This window comes from Lutra lutra, chromosome 8, assembly GCF_902655055.1.
Source record: "Lutra lutra chromosome 8, mLutLut1.2, whole genome shotgun sequence".
Taxonomy (NCBI): domain Eukaryota; kingdom Metazoa; phylum Chordata; class Mammalia; order Carnivora; family Mustelidae; genus Lutra; species Lutra lutra.
This window is the reverse complement of record NC_062285.1, coordinates 120,099,995-120,119,075: the sequence shown is the minus strand read 5'-3', so window position 1 is coordinate 120,119,075 and position 19,081 is coordinate 120,099,995. Positions and strand designations below refer to the sequence as shown.

The window sequence follows — 19,081 nt, the reverse complement described above, 5'->3', positions numbered from 1 at the left end:
ATGTTATATCAAAAAAAAATCATTATCAAACCCAAAGACATCTAGATTTCTCCTATGTTATCTTTTAGGAATTCCATAGAATTTTACATTTAGGTTTGTGATCCATTTTGAGTTAATTTTTGTGAAGGGTGTAAGGTCTGTGCTGAGATTCATTTCTTGCATGTGGATATCCAGTTGTCCTACACCATTTGTTAAGATCATCTTTGCTCCACTGTATTGTCTTTGCTCCTCTGTCAAAATCAGTTGATTACATTTATGTGGGTCTATTTCTGGGCTCTCTGTTCTGTCCAAATGATGTATGCATTCATTCTTTCACTGATACCACTCTGTCTTGATTACTGTATCTTTAGAGGAACTCTTAAAGTCAGTCTTCCAAATTTGTTCTCCTCCAATATTGCATTGGCTATTCTGGGTCTTTTGCCACATGCAATTTTGTTTTCATTTCATTTCCACAACAACCTTGAGATAGGTAGTCTCAATATCCCAGGTATATAGTTGATGAAATTGAGGCTCAGTTCATCCATGATCTTAACTAGTATATTACTGTGCCTGCCTGTCTTCTGGAATGTAAACTATCTGAGGGCAAGGATTTTGACTATGTTATTCATTGCCCAACCTCAAGAGTAGTGAATATCTAGTATATATATGTACTCAATAATTATTTGTTGAAAGAATGAATGAATACATAAATGACTACGAAAAAAATTCCTTGTTTTTATTTTATTTTTTTCTTTAGAGTCCAGGGATTTCACTATCAAGTCAGTCCTTTAGGGTTCTATTTCTTTCCACCAAGTAAACAAAAATAAAACATACAATATTCTCAAAATAGTTTCTAGTTAATTTCAAAGGGTAGCAGATCACTGATCATTTTGTTCATTCATTTAGTTAATATTTACTCCTTCCCCCTCTCTCAGAAATTATAAATGCCTCTAGGAAAAATCCAAATTTCCCTCAACAGTTGTTTAAGCCTATCTCATAAATTTCTATATGTGGACAGTATTATGTACTGAATGAGTGTGTCCTCTCGAAATTCTTATGTTGAATTTGAGTGTGGCTATATTCGGAAAAGGGTACTCTCAGGAAATAATTAAGGTTAAATGAGGTCATAAGGGTGGGGCCCTACTCTGATGGCATTAACGCCCATTTCAGAAAAACTCCAAATAATTTGTTCTCTTTCTTTGTACTTGGTCAGAGGAAGAACTATGTGAAGACCCAGTGCTCTTCTGCAAGCCAGGAAGAGTGCTTTCACCAGAAACTGACACTGCAAGACCTTGATGTGGGGCTTCTAGTCTCCAGAACTATGAGAAAATAAATATCTGTTGTTTAAATCATCCAGACTTTGGTGTTTTGTTATGGCAGCCCAAACTGACTAATTTATAATTACTAATTAGAAACGAATAGCCCAAATTGACTAATACAGGCAGGAATGAAAACTTAGGGACTGAAGATGCCTCTAGTACTTATGATGTATATGTTGGGATATTATCAGAACAACCTCAACAGAAACATGTCGATTAATGCATTCAAATAATTAAATGATGTTGAGTTACAAGGGAGGGGTAGGGGGACAGGATATTCTTGCCTTCTTTGACTGATTAGTAATATTTTGGGAAATGAAAATATACACATAACCAAGTAGTAAATAACCATGCCCAAAAAAGTTATGGGAAATATAGCCATAGAAATTTTAAAAGGAAAAGGTTTTTTAGTTTAGGTTTTTCTTTTTTTTTTTTAACCTTTTCGCTTTCATTTGCTGTTTCATGAAATGTCACAGTATTAGAATAAATATAATGAATCCCAAGAAGTCAGCAAGCCTTGTTAGAATTCTTAAATTATGCAGATGAAAGACTTAATATTTTCAAACCTTAAAGATGAGATAATGATGACTATGTTTATTACTCATAAAAGAAAAATACCAGCTTTGTTAAATCAATCAAGCTTATATAATAAGCGAATTTTTTTTTAAGTGAACTTTAAGTTCAAGTTAAGACTGCTCACTGGGAATGACTTACATAACGATTAAACAAAGAAAATATAACATACACTATATAATGTGCATCATTTAAGAAAATGTTAATACCCTTTGGATTGCTGACTTATTACAGCTGCTACTGGATAGTTAGAATTCTCTAAAATAGAAAATCTTAACTATATAAACAATATCTAAATCTCATGTGGTTATAACAAAAGCATACCTTTAAAAAAAAAATCTGTCAAATTCTGAGTTTAATAACATTGCCAGTATGATCAAACTATATTTTAGATCCTGTGAATTTTTATGCTTATGTAAGTTCCCACAGTTACAAAAAAATTTTGATTTTAAAAAATAACCATCTCTCAAATATGTTATAAAAGCAAATCCTACCTCTTGTATTCTTTTTTTTTTTTTAAGATTTTATTTATTTATTTGACAGACAGAGATCACAAGTAGACAGAGAGGCAGGCAGAGAGAGGGGGAAGCAGGCTCCCCACACGGAGCAGAGAGCCCGATGTGGGGCTCAATCCCAGGACCCCGGGATCATGACCTGAGCCGAAGGCAGAGGCTTTAACCCACTGAGCCACCCAGGTGCCCCCTACCTCTTGTATTCTTAACTGGCTTCCACATTGTCATTCTTTCTCCATTTGGACAAGATTACATAAATACATACATATAATATTAAATAAGGTTAATCCCTTGCCCAAAACTACCCAATGTTTTCCCATTGCATTTGGAATAAAGGCAAACTCTGTAAAAGGCCTCTAAAACCTTCCATAGCCCTACCTATGTCTCTAATCTCACCTCATAGCACTGCACCACACTCACTAAGCTATGCTTAATGAATGGCCTTCCATACATCCCTCCCAAGTCTCTGGCTCTTTCCTGCCAAGATCTTCCCACATGCTTATTCCCTCTGTTTAATCCTCTCTCCTTGCCTGGTATCCTTCTAATCTCATCTTAATGTCACCTCCCTCACTGTTCACTTGAAAGTAGCTCTGCGCTGTGTTCTCTTGAAGCCTCTGCTCAGGTGTCACCTACTCTGACCATATTACTGAAAATTGCAGTCTCCTATCTCCCACTCCATAACCCTGCCTCCCTTTAGTTTTCTCCCTAGCATTTATCACTTTCTAGGTTACCATAAAATGAACTTATTTAATATGTTTATTGCATACCTCCTCCTCTAGAATATAAACACCAAGAAGGCAGGGATCTGTGTCTGGTTCACTGCTGGATTTCAGCACCTAGTACAATACCTGGCACCTGTAAGTGCTCAGTAGCTTCTTCCCTCATTGCACTTGCTGTTTGTATATTGACTTAATGACTCACTGAAAGCTTATAAACTCCATGAGCACCGATTCCCTATATATTTTTCATGACCATATAACCTATGGCTAATGCAATGCTGGGCACATAGTAGGCATTCAATAAAAGTTGTTGTGCAAATAAATAAATATCTAAATTTTGTGAGAGGTTAGATTGCTAAGGTCCATGTCAATCATTAAGGTTTATGATTCTCTTACAGTCTCTTTAAAGATGAAACAGATACTCTACTAACCAACTGGCCCAGGTCTACTTTCCCATATATAACATAAACAATTATTGAAAACACAAGGATAATAATCCCTGAATTCTTTCAATACCAAATACTCACTGAAAGTTTACTCTAGGGGAGCCTGGGTGGCTCAGTCGGTTAAGCTGTTGCCTTCGGCTCAGGTCATGATCCAGCCCCAGGTTAGGCTTCCTGTGGGGAGTCTGCTTCTCCATCTCTCTCTGCCTCCTACCCCCTGCTCATGCTGTCTCTTTCTCTCTCTCAAATACAGAAATAAAAACCATGAAAGAAAGAAGTTAGTTAGTTCTCTCTATCCCAACCACCAAGCTAGTTGCTAAAGATAGAAAAATGAAAAAGAGGCGCATTATCCAAAGTCAGCAGGGAGCTTCCATTCTAATAGGGGAATTGGATAATATGCAAGAAAACAAATAAATAAAAAATATAAATGGGTGGTTGAACCTGCATTAAATAGGAAAGGCCTCTCTACAGAGGTAAGAACTGAGCTAAGACCTGAAAGAAATGAAGGAGCCAGATATTTGAAAAGCTGAGGATAGAACATTTCAGACTGAGGCAGCAGCAAAGGCCCTGGGATGAAAAAAAATAGTATCTGTCTGCCTGGAAAGTCCTGAGAGAGAAGTGAGAGATGGGCTGAGATGGAAGAGGCAGCCAGGGCCAGATGCTCAGACCCTGGAGGACAGAAGGAGTCTTAAATTTATTCTAACAGCGATGGGAAGCGATAGAAAGTCTTGAGATAGGAGAGTGGGTGGTTGATTTATAAAGGTTACCCTGACTGTAAAGTGAAGGATAGATTTGAGAATCCAGAGGCTGTGGGGAAAGCACAATCTGGTGGTTTGAACTACAAGGCTGGTGGTGGAAACGGGAAGATAAAATGCTATCTAAGGCACAAGCGCAGAAGTGTTTTAAATATAAATACACATAGCTTAGTAATGCACTTTCCTTGGTCAGTTCTTGGTTCTCATTCTACTTGGCCCATCAGCAGGATTTGCCACTGTTAATCGATCATTCCTTCCTAATTTGAAATGGTTTCTCTACCTAATTCTCTACCTGACTGCCAGCACACCACACACTTACCATTTTCCTCCTACCTCTCTGGCCACTCCTTCTTAGTCAATGCCACTTTCTTATCTCTTGTCAATGTTGGCACACCCGGGAGTTCAGTCCTTGGCCTCTCCTTTTCTCCATCTGTACACATTCCCTTAGCAATTCCATCAAGTGTCATGATTTAAATATCAATAATATGCTGACAAGTTGCAAATGTTTATCTCCTTTGACCTCCAGATCCAAATGACCAACTACCAGAACAGTAATAGTTCTGCTTGGGTGTTGAATTACATTTCAATCTTAACATATCTAAAACTAAACTCTAGGGATGCCTGGCTGGGTCAGTGAGTAGAGCATGCGACTCTTGACCTTGGGATTCTGGGTTTGAGCCCCACATTGGGTGTAGAGATTACTTAAAAATAAAAAATATGTTTTAAAAAAGGAAAACTAAACTCTTGATCTGCCTCTTTCCTACCAGAAACCCATTCTTCCTACAGTCTCAATCCTATTCCGGGAGCCTCACACTTGCCATTTTCCCTTGTGGCCAGTTCTTCCTACAGAAATCTTCATCAGGGGCACCTTGGGTGGTTCAGTGGGTTAAGCCTCTGCTTTCGGCTCAGGTCATGACCCCAGGGTCCTGGATGGAGACCTGCATCTGGCTCTCTGCTTATCAGGGAGCCTGCTTCCCCCTCTCTCTCTGCCTGTTTCTCTGCCTACTTGTGATCTCTGTCTGTCAAATAAATAAATAAAATCATAAGGAAAAAAAAAAAGAAATCTTCATCAGTTGCTACTATAGCTCCTTCTCATCTTTCTCAAAGGCCACTTTTCCCAACTTAACCTAACCATGCTCCCAGCCCCCCCATTTTAAATTTCAACACCATACAATATCTTCCAACCCTACACTCTGCTCTAATATTCTCCCTAGCAATTCTTTCCCTGTAAAATGATTTCTCTACTTGTTAGTAGCTGTCTGTAGCAACCAAAAACATATGCTCCATGAAGGTACAAATTGTTCTTTCATTAATTTCGTATTTTCCTAGTTCCTAGAATGGTACCTGATATATAGTAGGTGTTCAATAAATAGTTAAATGCATTAATGAATAACAAATGTAAGTTAAAACTATTTCATCATATTAAACGCATGAATGAGAAATAAAAGTTGAAATTATTCACTATGCTGGTATTCTTTGACATTTGTCTATATTTTTAACTGTTTGTTCTGCGAGGTATTTTGACTGTGAAAGAAAGATGGTAACATCATCAGGAAAGAACCTTGAAAACAGGTAGTTTGTCGCTCTGTAGTAACATAGGGATACAACTCCCAAAAAGGAAAACATATATGCAAAATGAGTACAAAATCAGTAAAAAAAAAAAAAAAAAAAAAAAAAAAAAAAAAAAAAAAAACTGTGACCCTAACAATATAAAAAGGAATTAAAGTATAAAACGGAATTAAAGTGCTCATGTTCACGGCATCAAGAACTAACTTTTTCAAGAACCTAAGCTACCTTAAAGTTATCTCTTTTTCCTCATATACAAAATTCTACCCATAATATGGAAACTTGTGAAACCCCTGAGTGAGTCAAAAATTTATTGGCATGGGGTAGCGTCGCGACTGGGGAACACTCAGAAGGAATGGTGAGTTATGAAACACTTCTGTGTTTTTCTTTTGACCCGAGCAGGAAGCCAAGGTGTACCATTTACCGGGAATTGAGGATCGTAAGAGCGATGAGTCTCCACTTCTAAACCTCTGTTTTTATCTCCAGGTCCGCAACTCTGACCCAGCTCTGGCATCACCGTGGGCATCCTCGAGGGCATCTCCTCAGGCCCCAAGAGTTGCCCGTCTCTGGCCGGCGCCCTCCCCAGCGCCCTGCCTCTGCTTACCAAAGCCGGTGGAATTCATGCTTCTGTTCCTCCGTGATCGCTAACGCCTTCTTTCTCTTCATAAAGCCTAGTAATTCCCGGATTTCCCTCTCGCAGGAGGCCAGGAGCGGGTTTTTAGCGTCCAGTGGCCCATAAAACACAGCAAGGGGCAAGGAGTTCTCGAGGCAGGCGGAGCGCGGCACTGGGCTCGGGGAGCTGTCCTTCGACTCCAGGGGCGACTTCGAGAGTGCGTTCGAGGTGGGGGGCGGGGTCGGAGGCGGCCCCGTTGGGGACAAGGATGTGGGAGACAGGGTGACGGGAGAAGTCGAGGAGCTGTCTAGCGCCGCCATATTGAAGAGACCCCGACCGGCTTTAAGTGTACGGACACGCGGTTGCCTGGCGACCGTTTCGGGGCAACCAGGCTTCCAGCGCGCTTTCGGGAAAACACAGCGGCCCCTAGAGGGCAAAAGGGGAAAGAACCCGGTCCGGAAAGAAACCACGCTCTGGGGGCTTGTTTGCCCTCTCTTCACCCGCACTGCTGTCTGAGAGAAGAGAGATGTTTTGTACAGAAAGCCGGCGAATAGCAAAAGCGAAAATTTACGATTACAAATTCAGACTATATTTGTTTTCCATTTCGACTACTTAATTATAATAATGATCATTAATATGTGTATGTGTCAGGCATTGTTCTAAGCATTTGAAACAATCTCATTTAATCGTAACACCTTTACCACCTAGGGTATTATGAGAATCTCCATTTCACAGTTTAAGAAACCAAACTTTACTGACCAAGGTCAGAATCAACTGTAGTATCAGGGACCAGATCCCAGCCTTCTGACTCCAAAGTCTGTGCTCAAAATGAGTAAGTTTCCAAAAAAAAAAAAAAAACTTACCAAATCAAAATTAGGAAAATCTGACAACCAGTTTAAGAATCAAGTACACTGGGGCGCCTGGGTGGCTCAGTGGGTTAAGCCTCTGCCTTCGGCTCAGGTCATGATCAGGGTCCTGGGATCGAGCCCAGCATCGCATCGGGCTCTCTGCTCAGCAGGGAGCCTGCTTCCCCCTCTCTCTGCCTGCCTCTCTGCCTACTTGTGATTTCTCTCTGTCAAATAAATAAATAAAATCTTTAAAAAAAAAAAAAAAGAATCAAGTACACTGGGTGGGGGGGCGGGGGAAGCGCAGGGGGCGCCTGGGTGGATCAGTCAGTTAAGCCTCTGCCTTGGGCTCTGGTCATCATCCCAGGGTCCTAGGATGGAGCCCCACATGGGGCTACCAGCTCAGCGGGGAGCCTGCCTCTCCCTCTCCCTCTGCAGCTCCTGGGGCTTGTACTCTCCCACGCTCTCTCTCTCTCTCAAATAAATAAATATGATAAAATAGAAAAGAATTAAATACATGCAAATGATCCATTCTCTTCCCTCTATTTGTACCTTGAGGTCTGTAACTATGGAAATGATGGCTGTGCCTAACAATTAGGGTTACATTATAGTTCTTCACTAGTATTTCATCCTTATTCTAATTATCACTATATTCTAAATTAATAAGCATTTCATTCAACATTAACTGCCAGACATTAATGCATACTGGTGGCCTGAAGTATTAACTCTCAAAATACATTTGCATTTTAAACAGAGATTTTAGGAAACTTGCTTCCGATAGGGAAACTATAGGCCTTAAGAAAAATATCTGGGGACAAGAGAAGTTCTTTTTTCCCTGCATATTATGGGCAACAGTAAGTTTATTTATTTGCTTACTTAAGGTATAAGTTTCTAACTTTATAAAATATGCAATGCCAAAAATTAAGAGAAAAAACAGAAGTATTTGATGTCTTAGAAAAATAGGTCTCTAACACTGAAAAGTGTTGCTGGTTCTGTCACACATAAGAATAAATAAAGATAATGGCCCTAACACCCTGTGAGCCCAATTTCCCACTTAAGATTAAGAAGCTTATTGGACCACAGCCTGATTTCTTTCAGGTCTGACCTAATTTCCTGCAGGCCCTGTGGGCCTGTGCTAATTTATGAGGCTGGCCTAATATGCCATGTGTACTGTACTCTAATATTCTTTGAAGGAAAATGATGATGATATTGCTCTTCAAGACAGGTATTAGGACCCAGAACCTTTTGGCAGGCAGTGAGGTGACTTGTCACCTCACTATAGGAGTTCAATTCTCCACTCAGGATATACAAATCATTCTTTGATTAAGATTTTATCTTGTCTCTAAATGAGCAGTAAAAATGTTAAGAACTTGGAGAATTTCAGCCTAAAGAAGTAATTCATTCTAGGGATATTCACAAAAAGTATTAATAGATCTTTTATTTTTTAAAAAATTCAGCTTGGTAAATTCTTCCTCTTCTCATCTTCTCCTTGTTCTCATATAACAGACTTGTCTATTTTAGATCAAAAGCTGATGTAATTTGCCTCTGAGTACTACCTATTATACTGATGAAAAAGAAACTGCAGGATAAAATTAAAGTGGTCAGAGGGGAGGAAGGAAAAGAAAAATAAAACAGATGAAGTGGGGTTCCCCCCACCCCGGTCTGTCCACTCTCATAAACAATCTTACTAAGGGTGCAGGCACTTACATTTCAATGTCACTGGTAAAAGAAAATGTGACTTATTAAATTCAGATGCTTGAATTATGTATCTTAGTCATAGCATTGCATTTAGTCATTTTCCTCCTTACAAATACAAAGTTGACAATGCTTCAGTTGCAGTAGTTTTTAAAGGCTTTTCTGAATATTTAAATGGCTGCTGTATTCTGAATCATCATCATGCTAAGATGGAAGTTTCCATTTTGTTCAGTTTAAATCATATTTGAAACATTTTTTTAACATTTTCGAGGTGTTATCTTTCTTGTAATGAGATGCAGCTATTAGAATATCTTTTCCACTCCCTTGTCACTTCACTTTATTCTTGCCACTGAACAAATGCCACTGAAAGAATGGAACTCTGCAACTATTGTGTCTGGCAGGGCTAAATCATGTAAATAGCTTCCTTATAAATAATGTAAATTGCTGTTTCCTTATAATTAATGTCTCTGCAGGCTGCATGGATCCTTTCTGCTTATTCAAAAGTCTTTATAATCTAAAATTGCTGTTACAGAAGGAATAAATAAGGTTAGGACTCTCTCTATTCCTAATTTAGTTGTTAATCATTTGGATTGTCCCAAATATGTACCTATATACGGTCTTTAAAAAAAAAAAAAAAAAAGGCACAAAGATCTCCTTTTCACCACACCACCCAATATTTAAACGTTTTTTTAAAAAAACTTCTCCGGGGCGCCTGGGTGGCTCAGTGGGTTAGGCCGCTGCCTTCGGCTCAGGTCATGATCCCAGGTCCTGGGTTCAAGCCCCACATCGGGCTTTCTGCTCAGCAGGGAGCCTGCTTCCTCCTCTCTCTCTGCCTGCCTCTCTGCTTACTTGTGATTTCTCTCTGTCAAATGAATAAATAAAATCTTTTAAAAAAATAAAAATAAAAATAAAAAAACTTCTCCATCCTTTCATTTCATGCAATGCAACAATTTCTTTAGTGAGTCATAGAATGCATAGGTGAAACCACACATTCCTTAGAAGAAGCAGATGACACACAACTAACATGATAAAAAGGTATGCTGTGAAATGTGCTGGGGTGAAGATCTAAAACATGCTGTAGGAGTCCCAAGATGAAGCAAGAACTGGAGAAAGACGAGATGACGCTGGAGAAGGTGGTATTTTAGACCTGGACGCTTCCCTGCTCCTCATTAACAGAAAGTCCCTTGCAATAGGGATTTGCCTTTTTACTGTGATAACCCAGTACCCGAGCCTGGAGCCTGGCACAGAGAAGTAGGGCTTAACAAATCTTTGTTGGAATGAGTGAATGGAAAAAATTAAGATGGAGAACCTTTAAAAGGATATCACTGATTGAGAAAAAAAGCCTGACTAAGGTACAAAGTTATAAACATACACAGCGAGTCAAATAAATCATCTGCCTAGTGTGGTGAACCAAATACTACAATAGATCCGGGGGCAAAAGGTAAGGCAAAAAGAGAAGTGTGATTAAATATAGTGGATAGTTGGAAGGTGTGCTAAGAAATTTTTACTTAGTTCTGTATTCAGTGGGAAGCCTTAAGTTAGAAAAAGAGTATAATTAAAAACAGTAAGGATTAAAAGCCCAAATTCTGGAGCCAGAAAGCATAGTTTGAATTCCCATTTCTTCCAAGTTACTTGACTTCACTATGCTGTGGTTTCCTCATCTGTAAGATGGAGTGAAACAATAATCCTATTTAACTCAGTTTTGTTTTGTTTAGAATTAAATGAATTAATATGTGTAACACCCATAAAATAGGGCCTAGAAGGACTATATAAATGTTTGCTAATATAATTACTCGCTTGGGAACAATCAAAATTTCCTAAATAGAAAAGAATACAATCCACTCTGTATTTTATGTATTTTGGGAGAGGAACTATGATAGCAGAAGAAAAGATGGACTGGAGTAAAGAAGGTGACATCTGGTCTCAGCTGCACAAATCATCACAATGATTATATACCGTGAACCATGAGACAGAAGCAGCTAAACTAAAACCATGAAAAGACACTGGGGCAGAATCCGTAGAAAACTGAAGTCTGATCAATATAGTAAAAGGAGAGTCACAGAGTAATATGTAATTTACATAATAATTATATAAGTAATATATATGAAATGTATATAAATAGTTGTAAAAATAGTGGAAGAAATTCTAATATGTATTTATTATTCTAACATGTAATGTATTTATGGTCTTGAAGTGAAGCCTTTCCTAAAAGGTACAAAAGTAAAAGACAGAAAGGAAAATACTAATGAATTTGAATACATTAAGATAAATTTTGGGGGGCGCCTGGGTGGCTCAGTGGGTTAAGCCGCTGCCTTCGGCTCAGGTCATGATCTCAGGGTCCTGGGATCGAGCCCCGCATCGGGCTCTCTGCTCAGCGGGGAGCCTGCTTCCTCCTCTCTGCCTGCCTCTCTGCCTGCTTGTGATCTCTGTCTGTCAAATAAATAAATTAAAAAAAAAAAAAAAAGATAAATTTTTGGAAGAGTGAAAGCACAGCAAAAGTAGAAAAGCCACACACTGGAAAAATGTATTTGTAATGCATAACCTACTGTGTGAACACTATGTCAATAAGTATCAACAGCAGGTTTAGAAAAAGATAGTGCTTGGGTAAAGTAAACAGGTTTACTTATGACAAGCTACCAATGGAATTAAGTGTAGTCAGGATATATAACAAAGAGATCAGCAACATTATCCAGGACAGATGGGAAGATCTGTTTCCAAAACCTAAAATCTTCACCTACGGTACACAGTTCTAGATGGTAATATCCCTGCATCTTCCAGGCCTTTGAGGCTTGAACAAATATCTGCAATTCCTCTGGAGATCAGTATTGCTTCTAACTGAAGACTTTGGTGTAGACAGTTACAGATACTTCTGCCTGGCCCTTCCACCCATAACAACTATAAGGCCACAGATTAGGGCTCTGCTAGGTACTAAATCTCCTCTTCAAGGATTGAGATCTGGAAATTAGATGAGGGCCCAAATTTTCATTGCAGCAACTAATATCATGTTTTTGGTAACTAGTTCTTGAATTTTCTGGTGACAGATATTGAGAGCAATTTCATTGCCTCCTCATCCATCTTGCTCCTATAAAACCATGATCCATTAGCCAACATTGGACAGCCCTGTAGGTAAAGGTACCTTGGTCGTCCCTCTGGCCTGCCTGTCTATTATGGTAATTACATCAGCAGCCTTTGTTAGCTACCACCACCTGGCCTTTGCATCATCCCCAGTAACATTATGAAACTAAACTTCATGGCAGAACCTCCGCTATCAACCTTGACCTACAGAAGACAGAAACTATCAAGCTTCTCCAAAGATCATGGTGCTCCCGTCATCACTGCATTCTTTACATTCTCAGCGAAGAGAATACTCCCTGACCATTCCCAGGGGACACAACCAGCCGGTGGGCTCTCAGGACATACATAATAAACTCATTCTAACATTCCCACGTCTCTCAGCCTTCTGGTCCTTTCTTCAATATCATACCGAGGAAGTTCTGCCATCTTTACTTCAATCGATATAGAACATTATCAGATCCACGCGTCAAGAAGCCATCCTGTTAAATTACTGGGAACCCTGAAGTATGGCTAAGTACCCCCGCATTAATAAAATCAACCCTATTCAGCTTTGCATTCTGTCCTCCTGGTCTAACATACTCGAGATACGCTCCTATGCACATTCCCCAGGTTCAGCTAACACCTATGAGCCAGATCCTGCAATTCCTTTGGCATCTAGGCTGTTTCTTCCCAGAGCAGAGCTTGTACTTTCCTGCTCAGGCTGTGCTGAAACCTGATTTTGATTTTTAGCCAGGAGGTAATGAAGGGCGTTGGGGCATATGGTGAAGAAAACAAGAATCATCTTGAAAGGCACCTGCTTCAGATTAGATTATTGTATGTCTCCCCCAGGCAAGCAGAGACTGTTTTTCTGTGGCAAATGCTTAGGGGCTATTTCTGCCAGCCTGGAAGGCTCGGAGTCATCTAGGAGCTCCAAATTCTTAGGTTTGTCTGCCTAAATATCTGTATTTCAAGTCTCTGGGCCCCATTCTCTTCTTGGAATCTTTGCTATACGATCAGATCCTTGGCCTGATTTTGAGCAAAGTCTACCTACAGATGCCCTGAGCTGCAATAAAGGCACTCTGACTTTCTCAGCATGACGTAAGTTGTCAAATAACTGCCCTAAGACTAGAGACAGAATGAGATAGAGAGAGAGAGTGTGTGTGTGTGTGTGTGTGTGTGTGTAAATTTTCTGCAAGACTTTCAATGCCTACAAAAAAAGCCACATCGCAATCCCTTTAATTAATATTGCCCCCATACTGATGAAACACAACAGCTATTTAATCTCCCAAAACCTTGTTCTGTCTGCATCTCATCACAATTAAACTATGGGTGAAATCACTGCTTGCCAAGGATTATTACCACACCACCTATCACTGCAATTGGTTCCCTCTTGTTTTCAGACAGTGGGCAATTCACCTCTAAAATCCCATCCTGAGGGTCCAATTTTTTATAGCCCACTTCTCTGTGTTAACCTGGGTTTCCTAGAAAACAGAGTTTGAGGCAAAAGCTTAAGTGCCAGTACTTTATAGGGTAATGCAGTTCCCTGAGGCAAGAATGAGGCAAATGGGAAGATAGGGAAATGGGACTGTTATGATTAATTTTATGTGTCCACTTGACCGGGCTAAAGGATGCCCAGATAGCTAGCCAAAATATTATTTCTGGTGTGTCTATGATAGTGTTTCTGGAAAAGATTTGATAGACTGAGTAAAGAAGACCACTCACCAATGTGGGTGGGTAACCATCAGTCCACGGAGGTTCCAAATAAAACAAAAACACAAGAAAGGGTGAATTTGCTCTCTCTGCTGGAGCTGGGACATCCATTTCCTCCTGCCTTGGATACCAGCTTTCCCAGTTTTTGGGCTTTTGGTCTTGGGCTGGAATTTTAAACCACTGACAACTCTAGTTCTCAGGCTGTGGGACTTGGACTGAACTATGCCACTGATTTTCCTAGTTCTCTCATTTTCAGATGCCAGATCATGGAACATCTCAGCCTCCATAATCATGTGAGTTAATTCCTTATAGTGAAAATAAATAAATATATATAAAATCTCCTACTGGTCCTGTTTCTTTGGAAAACCCTGACTAATAAAAATACTGGCACTAAGACATGTCACTACTATATAAATACCTTAAACTGAGGAAGTGACTTTGGATCTCTAATGGGTAGAGGCTAGAAGACTTTAGAGCTGCCTTCTAGAAAAAGTCTACCTTGCTGTCAAAGGACAGTTAAGAGAAATTCTAGTGAGAGCTCAGGAAAAAAAAAAAAAAGGAAAGCCTCAGTCTGCTTAGAGAACACCTAAGTAATCTTGAACAGAATTTTGATGGAAATATGGATGTGAAAGGCCATTTTGAAGAGGCCTGAGATGGAAATGAGGAACATGTTATTGGACAATAGAGGAACGGCCATCTTGTTATAAAGTGGCAAAGAATTTGAATGAATTGCGTTCGCATTCTGCTGTTTTATGGAAGATAAAACTTGTGAATGATGAAATTGGATATTTAACTGAAGCTATTTCTAAGCAAAGTGTTGAAGGTGGAGCTTGGCTCCTCCTGACTGCTTATAATAAAATGTGAGAAGAGAGAAATGACTTAAGGATGGAATTGTCAAGCAAAAAGGAAACAGAACTTAAAGATTTGGAAAATTCTCAGCCTATTCCTATTATAAAAAAAACGAAAATGCTGTTTGGAAGAGAACACTAAGAGTGTGGCCAAGCGACCATTTGTAAGATTAGTATGAACCCGCCATCTCAACAACAGCCAGGAGCTAGTGTTCAGGACGTGAAAGGAATGACCTCTAACACAATTCGGAGACCAGCAGGGCTGGCCCTACTATCACAGACCCAGAGCGAAAAGGTCAGGGAACAGAATGGTACCATCACCTCACAACTCCTCGACAGACCCAAGGGCAGCTCCAGCAGGCTTCAGTCGCCTCCCTTCCAGAAGGGCAAGCAGCAAACATTGGTGATATCTATGCAACACCCACTCTGCCAGTGTGCAGAATGCATAGGCCCTGGACATAGAGATGCCTCCACATAGATTTCAAAGAATGGGACTTCTGGAAGGACCACAGGTTCAGGGTCCTAGTCCAGAAGAGACACCAGGCCAGGATGAGAGTCACCTTGGGAGAGCCATTGTGGGGCTGTACCACTGAGCTGTGGGGCAACACTGCCATCCCAGTAGGCTTGAAAGGCAGAGCATCAAGCCAAAAAGATTACTCCCCAGCTTTAAGGTTTAATATTAATGGTTCCATTAGGCTTCTGGACTTACCTAGGACCTGACGCTCCTATCTTCTTGCCTATTTCTTCCTTTTGGAAAGAAAATGTCTATCCTACGCCTTTCCCCCATTGGATTTTGGAAGCACATTACATGTTTGGTTTCACAGGTTCCCAGCAAGAGTGGAATTTGCCTCAGGATGAATCTTACCTCGAGTTTCACTCATATCTGATTTAGATGATATTTAGATGAGATTTTACACGTAGGCTTTAAAGTTGATGCTGGAACAAGTTAAGATTTGGGGGGCTATTGGGAAGGAAAGCATGTATTTTGCATATAATAAGGACATGAATTTGGTGGGGAGGCAGGAGCATAATGCTGTAGACTGAATGTTTGCCCCCACACACAGTGAAAAAAGTTCACACTGTAAATCCTAAAATCTAATGTGATGGTATTTGGAGGTGGGGACTTTGGCGATTGGTGAGATCCTGAGAATGGAGCCCTCATGCATGGGATAAATGCCCTTACAACAGAGAACTCACAGAGCTCCCTGTACCCATCTGCTATGTGAGGATGCAGCAAAAGACCACCACCTATGAGGTGAAAGGACTCTCACCAGACACTGAAACTGCCAGTGATCTGATCATAGACTTCCAGGCTCCAGAACTGTGAGAAATAAAGAACTGCTGTTTAAGACATCCAATTTATGGTATTTTTGTTATAGCATCCCAAAAAGACTGAGACAAGGACAGATGGAAAGGAAATACAATGCTGGCCAATGAATCATAAAGAAACACATAGCCAGTTGCTCAGCCATGTGGGATAGTTCCCGAACAGGCTATATAACTTTTTATGTTTCATATCTTAGAACAGTCTATAAGAAGGAAAAGTAGAGAGAAAATGTCCCTGCTGTTTTCCTCCTGTCTTCTGTACCCCATTGGTGAAGACTCATCTCTGTACTTCCAGATTGGGTCACCTGGCCCCATAGGCGGCTACTAGGGATGCTAAATCTCATACCTTGTGATATAGCATTTCCTCCTACTTCAAAAGTGGTGGAAGGAGCTGGAAACTCCAGATGGTAGCTTCAGGTGGTAGAACCAAGCAGGCCAGCATGGAATCAATCACTACAGCAGCTGCTGGAATGCAGCAAGTCATTGACAGTCCAGGAGTTGAGTGACGACAAAGAAATCCAAGACAGTGCAAACAGTATATCCAAGACACAAATTCTCTTGAATGTCAATGCTAGCAACACTCCAAGGAAAGCAGAGTGGCAACATGGAAGGAATCTGGATGCGCAACACTGTGAAGCTACAATACTAGTCCTAGACAATTCACACCCAGATTATTATGAGATAAAAATAATCTCCCATCTTATTTAAAGGACTACTTTTGAGGGTCTTTGTAAAAGTAGCCAAAACTATAATATACCACATGTCTCAGAAATTTCATGTCTTAAAATCAGCGTAGATAATCACTTACAGTATGTATAAAGATTCATATACAGACACATACAGAACGTACAGCAGATGTTCATTGCTAACATTAAATGCCTATAACAGCAAAGCATTAGAACAACCTAAATGTGCATCAATGGAGTAATGGTAGACAAACCATAATTTATCTATAGTATTAAATACCTATCAGCAATCTAAAAAATATAGTAGATCTGTACATTTTGACATGAATATATTTTACATTTTTATTTTTAAAAGTATAGAATGATGTGAACAGTACGCTAACACTTATCTTTTTAAAAGTACCATAAAATGATACTGTAATATTTGTATTTCTATGTATGTCTGTATATACCATGAGAGAGTAGGGAGAGAAAGAGAGAAGTTCTGAAAGAACACTCAATAAATTGTTCACAATGGTTACCTCTGTGAAGGAACTGAAATCAGAAGGAGGGAATGAGATGAGACTTTAGACTTGTCTGTACTATTTTTATTTTTTTAACAAAGAAAAGGCTTTCCTGTGTTATTTATGCAATTCAAAGTTCATTTAAGAATGTGACAGTAGGGGCGCCTGGGTGGCTCAGTGGGTTAAAGCCTCTGCCTTCAGCTCAGGTCATGATTCCAGGGTCCTGGGATCGAGCCCCGCATCGGGCTCTCTGCTTGGCAGGGAGCCCGCTTAAAAAAAAAAAAAAAAAAAAGAATGTGACGGTAGGGTCATGTGGGTGGTTCAATTGGTTGAGCATCTGACTCTTGGTTTCTGCTCAGGTCCTGATCTCAGGGTCCTGAGATTGAGCCCACATGGGGCTCCATGCTCAGCGGGGAGTCTGCTGGAGATTCTCTCTCTCCTTCTCCTGTTGCCCCTCCCCTGCTCTCTCTCTCACGCTCTCTCTCTCTCTCTCAAATAAATAAATCTTTTTTAAAATGTTAAAGTAAAACTATTAATAGTCTGTTATCTTTGAAAGCCAGGATTACAGGAATCTTTGTTCTATGTTCTTTTCTGTACATCCCAACATTTCTATAGTGAATATATGTTATTTTCATTATAAAAAACTAATGCTTTTTTAACTAAAGCATGAAGATGTATATACAATAACTACTACAAATTGAAAAAAGAAATCCCATATTCGCTAATTACACAGACTTTCCACTAACCGCATCACTTTGGGGGAAGTATCTCGAAGCACATTCTTGGACTACATACTATTTGCTTCATTTACTAAATCTCAAAAAAGGCAGAAGATGTTTTTGATTCATTCAGGCATTTCTAAAGTGAAACTCCAAGACTTAGGATCCACATGGACCACCAATATAGGCATATTTTCCTTAACTCCATGTCCAACCACTTTTTCCCCCCACACAGTGTTCCAAGATTCATTGTTTATGCACCACACCCAGTGCTCCATGCAATACATGCCCTCCTTAATACCCACCACCAGGAGCACCCATCTCCTCATTCCCCTCCCTTTCAAAACCCTCAGTTAGTTTCTCAGAATCCACAGTCTCTCATGCTTCGTCTCCCCCTCCGATTTACATGTCCTACCACTCTTACCCCTCCTTACCATTCCCCCCACCACCAACACTATGACTCTGAGTTTACTACAAAGCAGAAACTAAAAGGAAATATGCAAAGATACATAGTGACAACAAAAGCTGGCTCCCCCAAGGAAAATCTTATGCTGAGTGGAGATTGGAAGTGCACTGTGAGGAGGTCTTTCTTGGAATCAGGTCTATCATATAATACACTGTTCAAAACTGAGGGTTGACGGGGGGAGGGGGGTTGGGTGAGGGGGGGTGGGGTTATGGACATTGGGGAGGGTATGTGCTATGGTGAGTGCTGTGAAGTGTGTAAACCTGGCGATTCACAGACCTGTACCCCTGGGGATAAAAATATATTATATGTTTATTTTATTTTTTTTAAGATTTTATTTATTTATTTGACAGAGAGAGATCACAAGTAGATGGAGAGGAAGGCAGAGAGAGAGAGAGAGAGAGGGAAGCAGGCTTCTTGCTGAGCAGAGAGCCCGATGTGGGACTCGATCCCAGGACCCAGAGATCATGACCTGAGCCGAAGGCAGTGGCTTAACCCACTGAGCCACCCAGGCGCCCCTATTATATGTTTATTTTAAAAAAATACATTACTATGGGTAAAAAAAAAAATACACTGTTCAAAGAAAAACTAAAGTTTTAGGTGACTTTTTGGATTGGTCATAAAACCCCAGTCTAATGATTTCCAAACCTTCTTACCATAATGCATGGCAAGAAATACAAAAAGCACGATGACCATACTTTTAAGTTTGTTCTTGTCAGGAGGCTGAATATTTAATTCCTTTAGTTGTATCTG

The 19,081-nt window shown here is 40.0% G+C and overlaps 1 protein-coding gene across 2 annotated transcripts in view; it reads right to left on the bottom strand.

The window, feature by feature from the left end:
• CFAP54 (cilia and flagella associated protein 54) overlaps window positions 1-6,832 on the bottom strand; it is a 334,936-nt gene extending 328,104 nt beyond the window's left edge. For both annotated transcript variants that reach the window (XM_047743150.1, XM_047743152.1), the window contains exon 1: window positions 6,471-6,832. In XM_047743150.1, coding sequence (XP_047599106.1) covers window positions 6,471-6,799 — 329 coding nt within the window. In that variant the 5' untranslated portion in view covers window positions 6,800-6,832. The remainder of the gene's footprint in view (window positions 1-6,470) is intronic.
• Window positions 6,833-19,081: the final 12,249 nt, after the last annotated feature.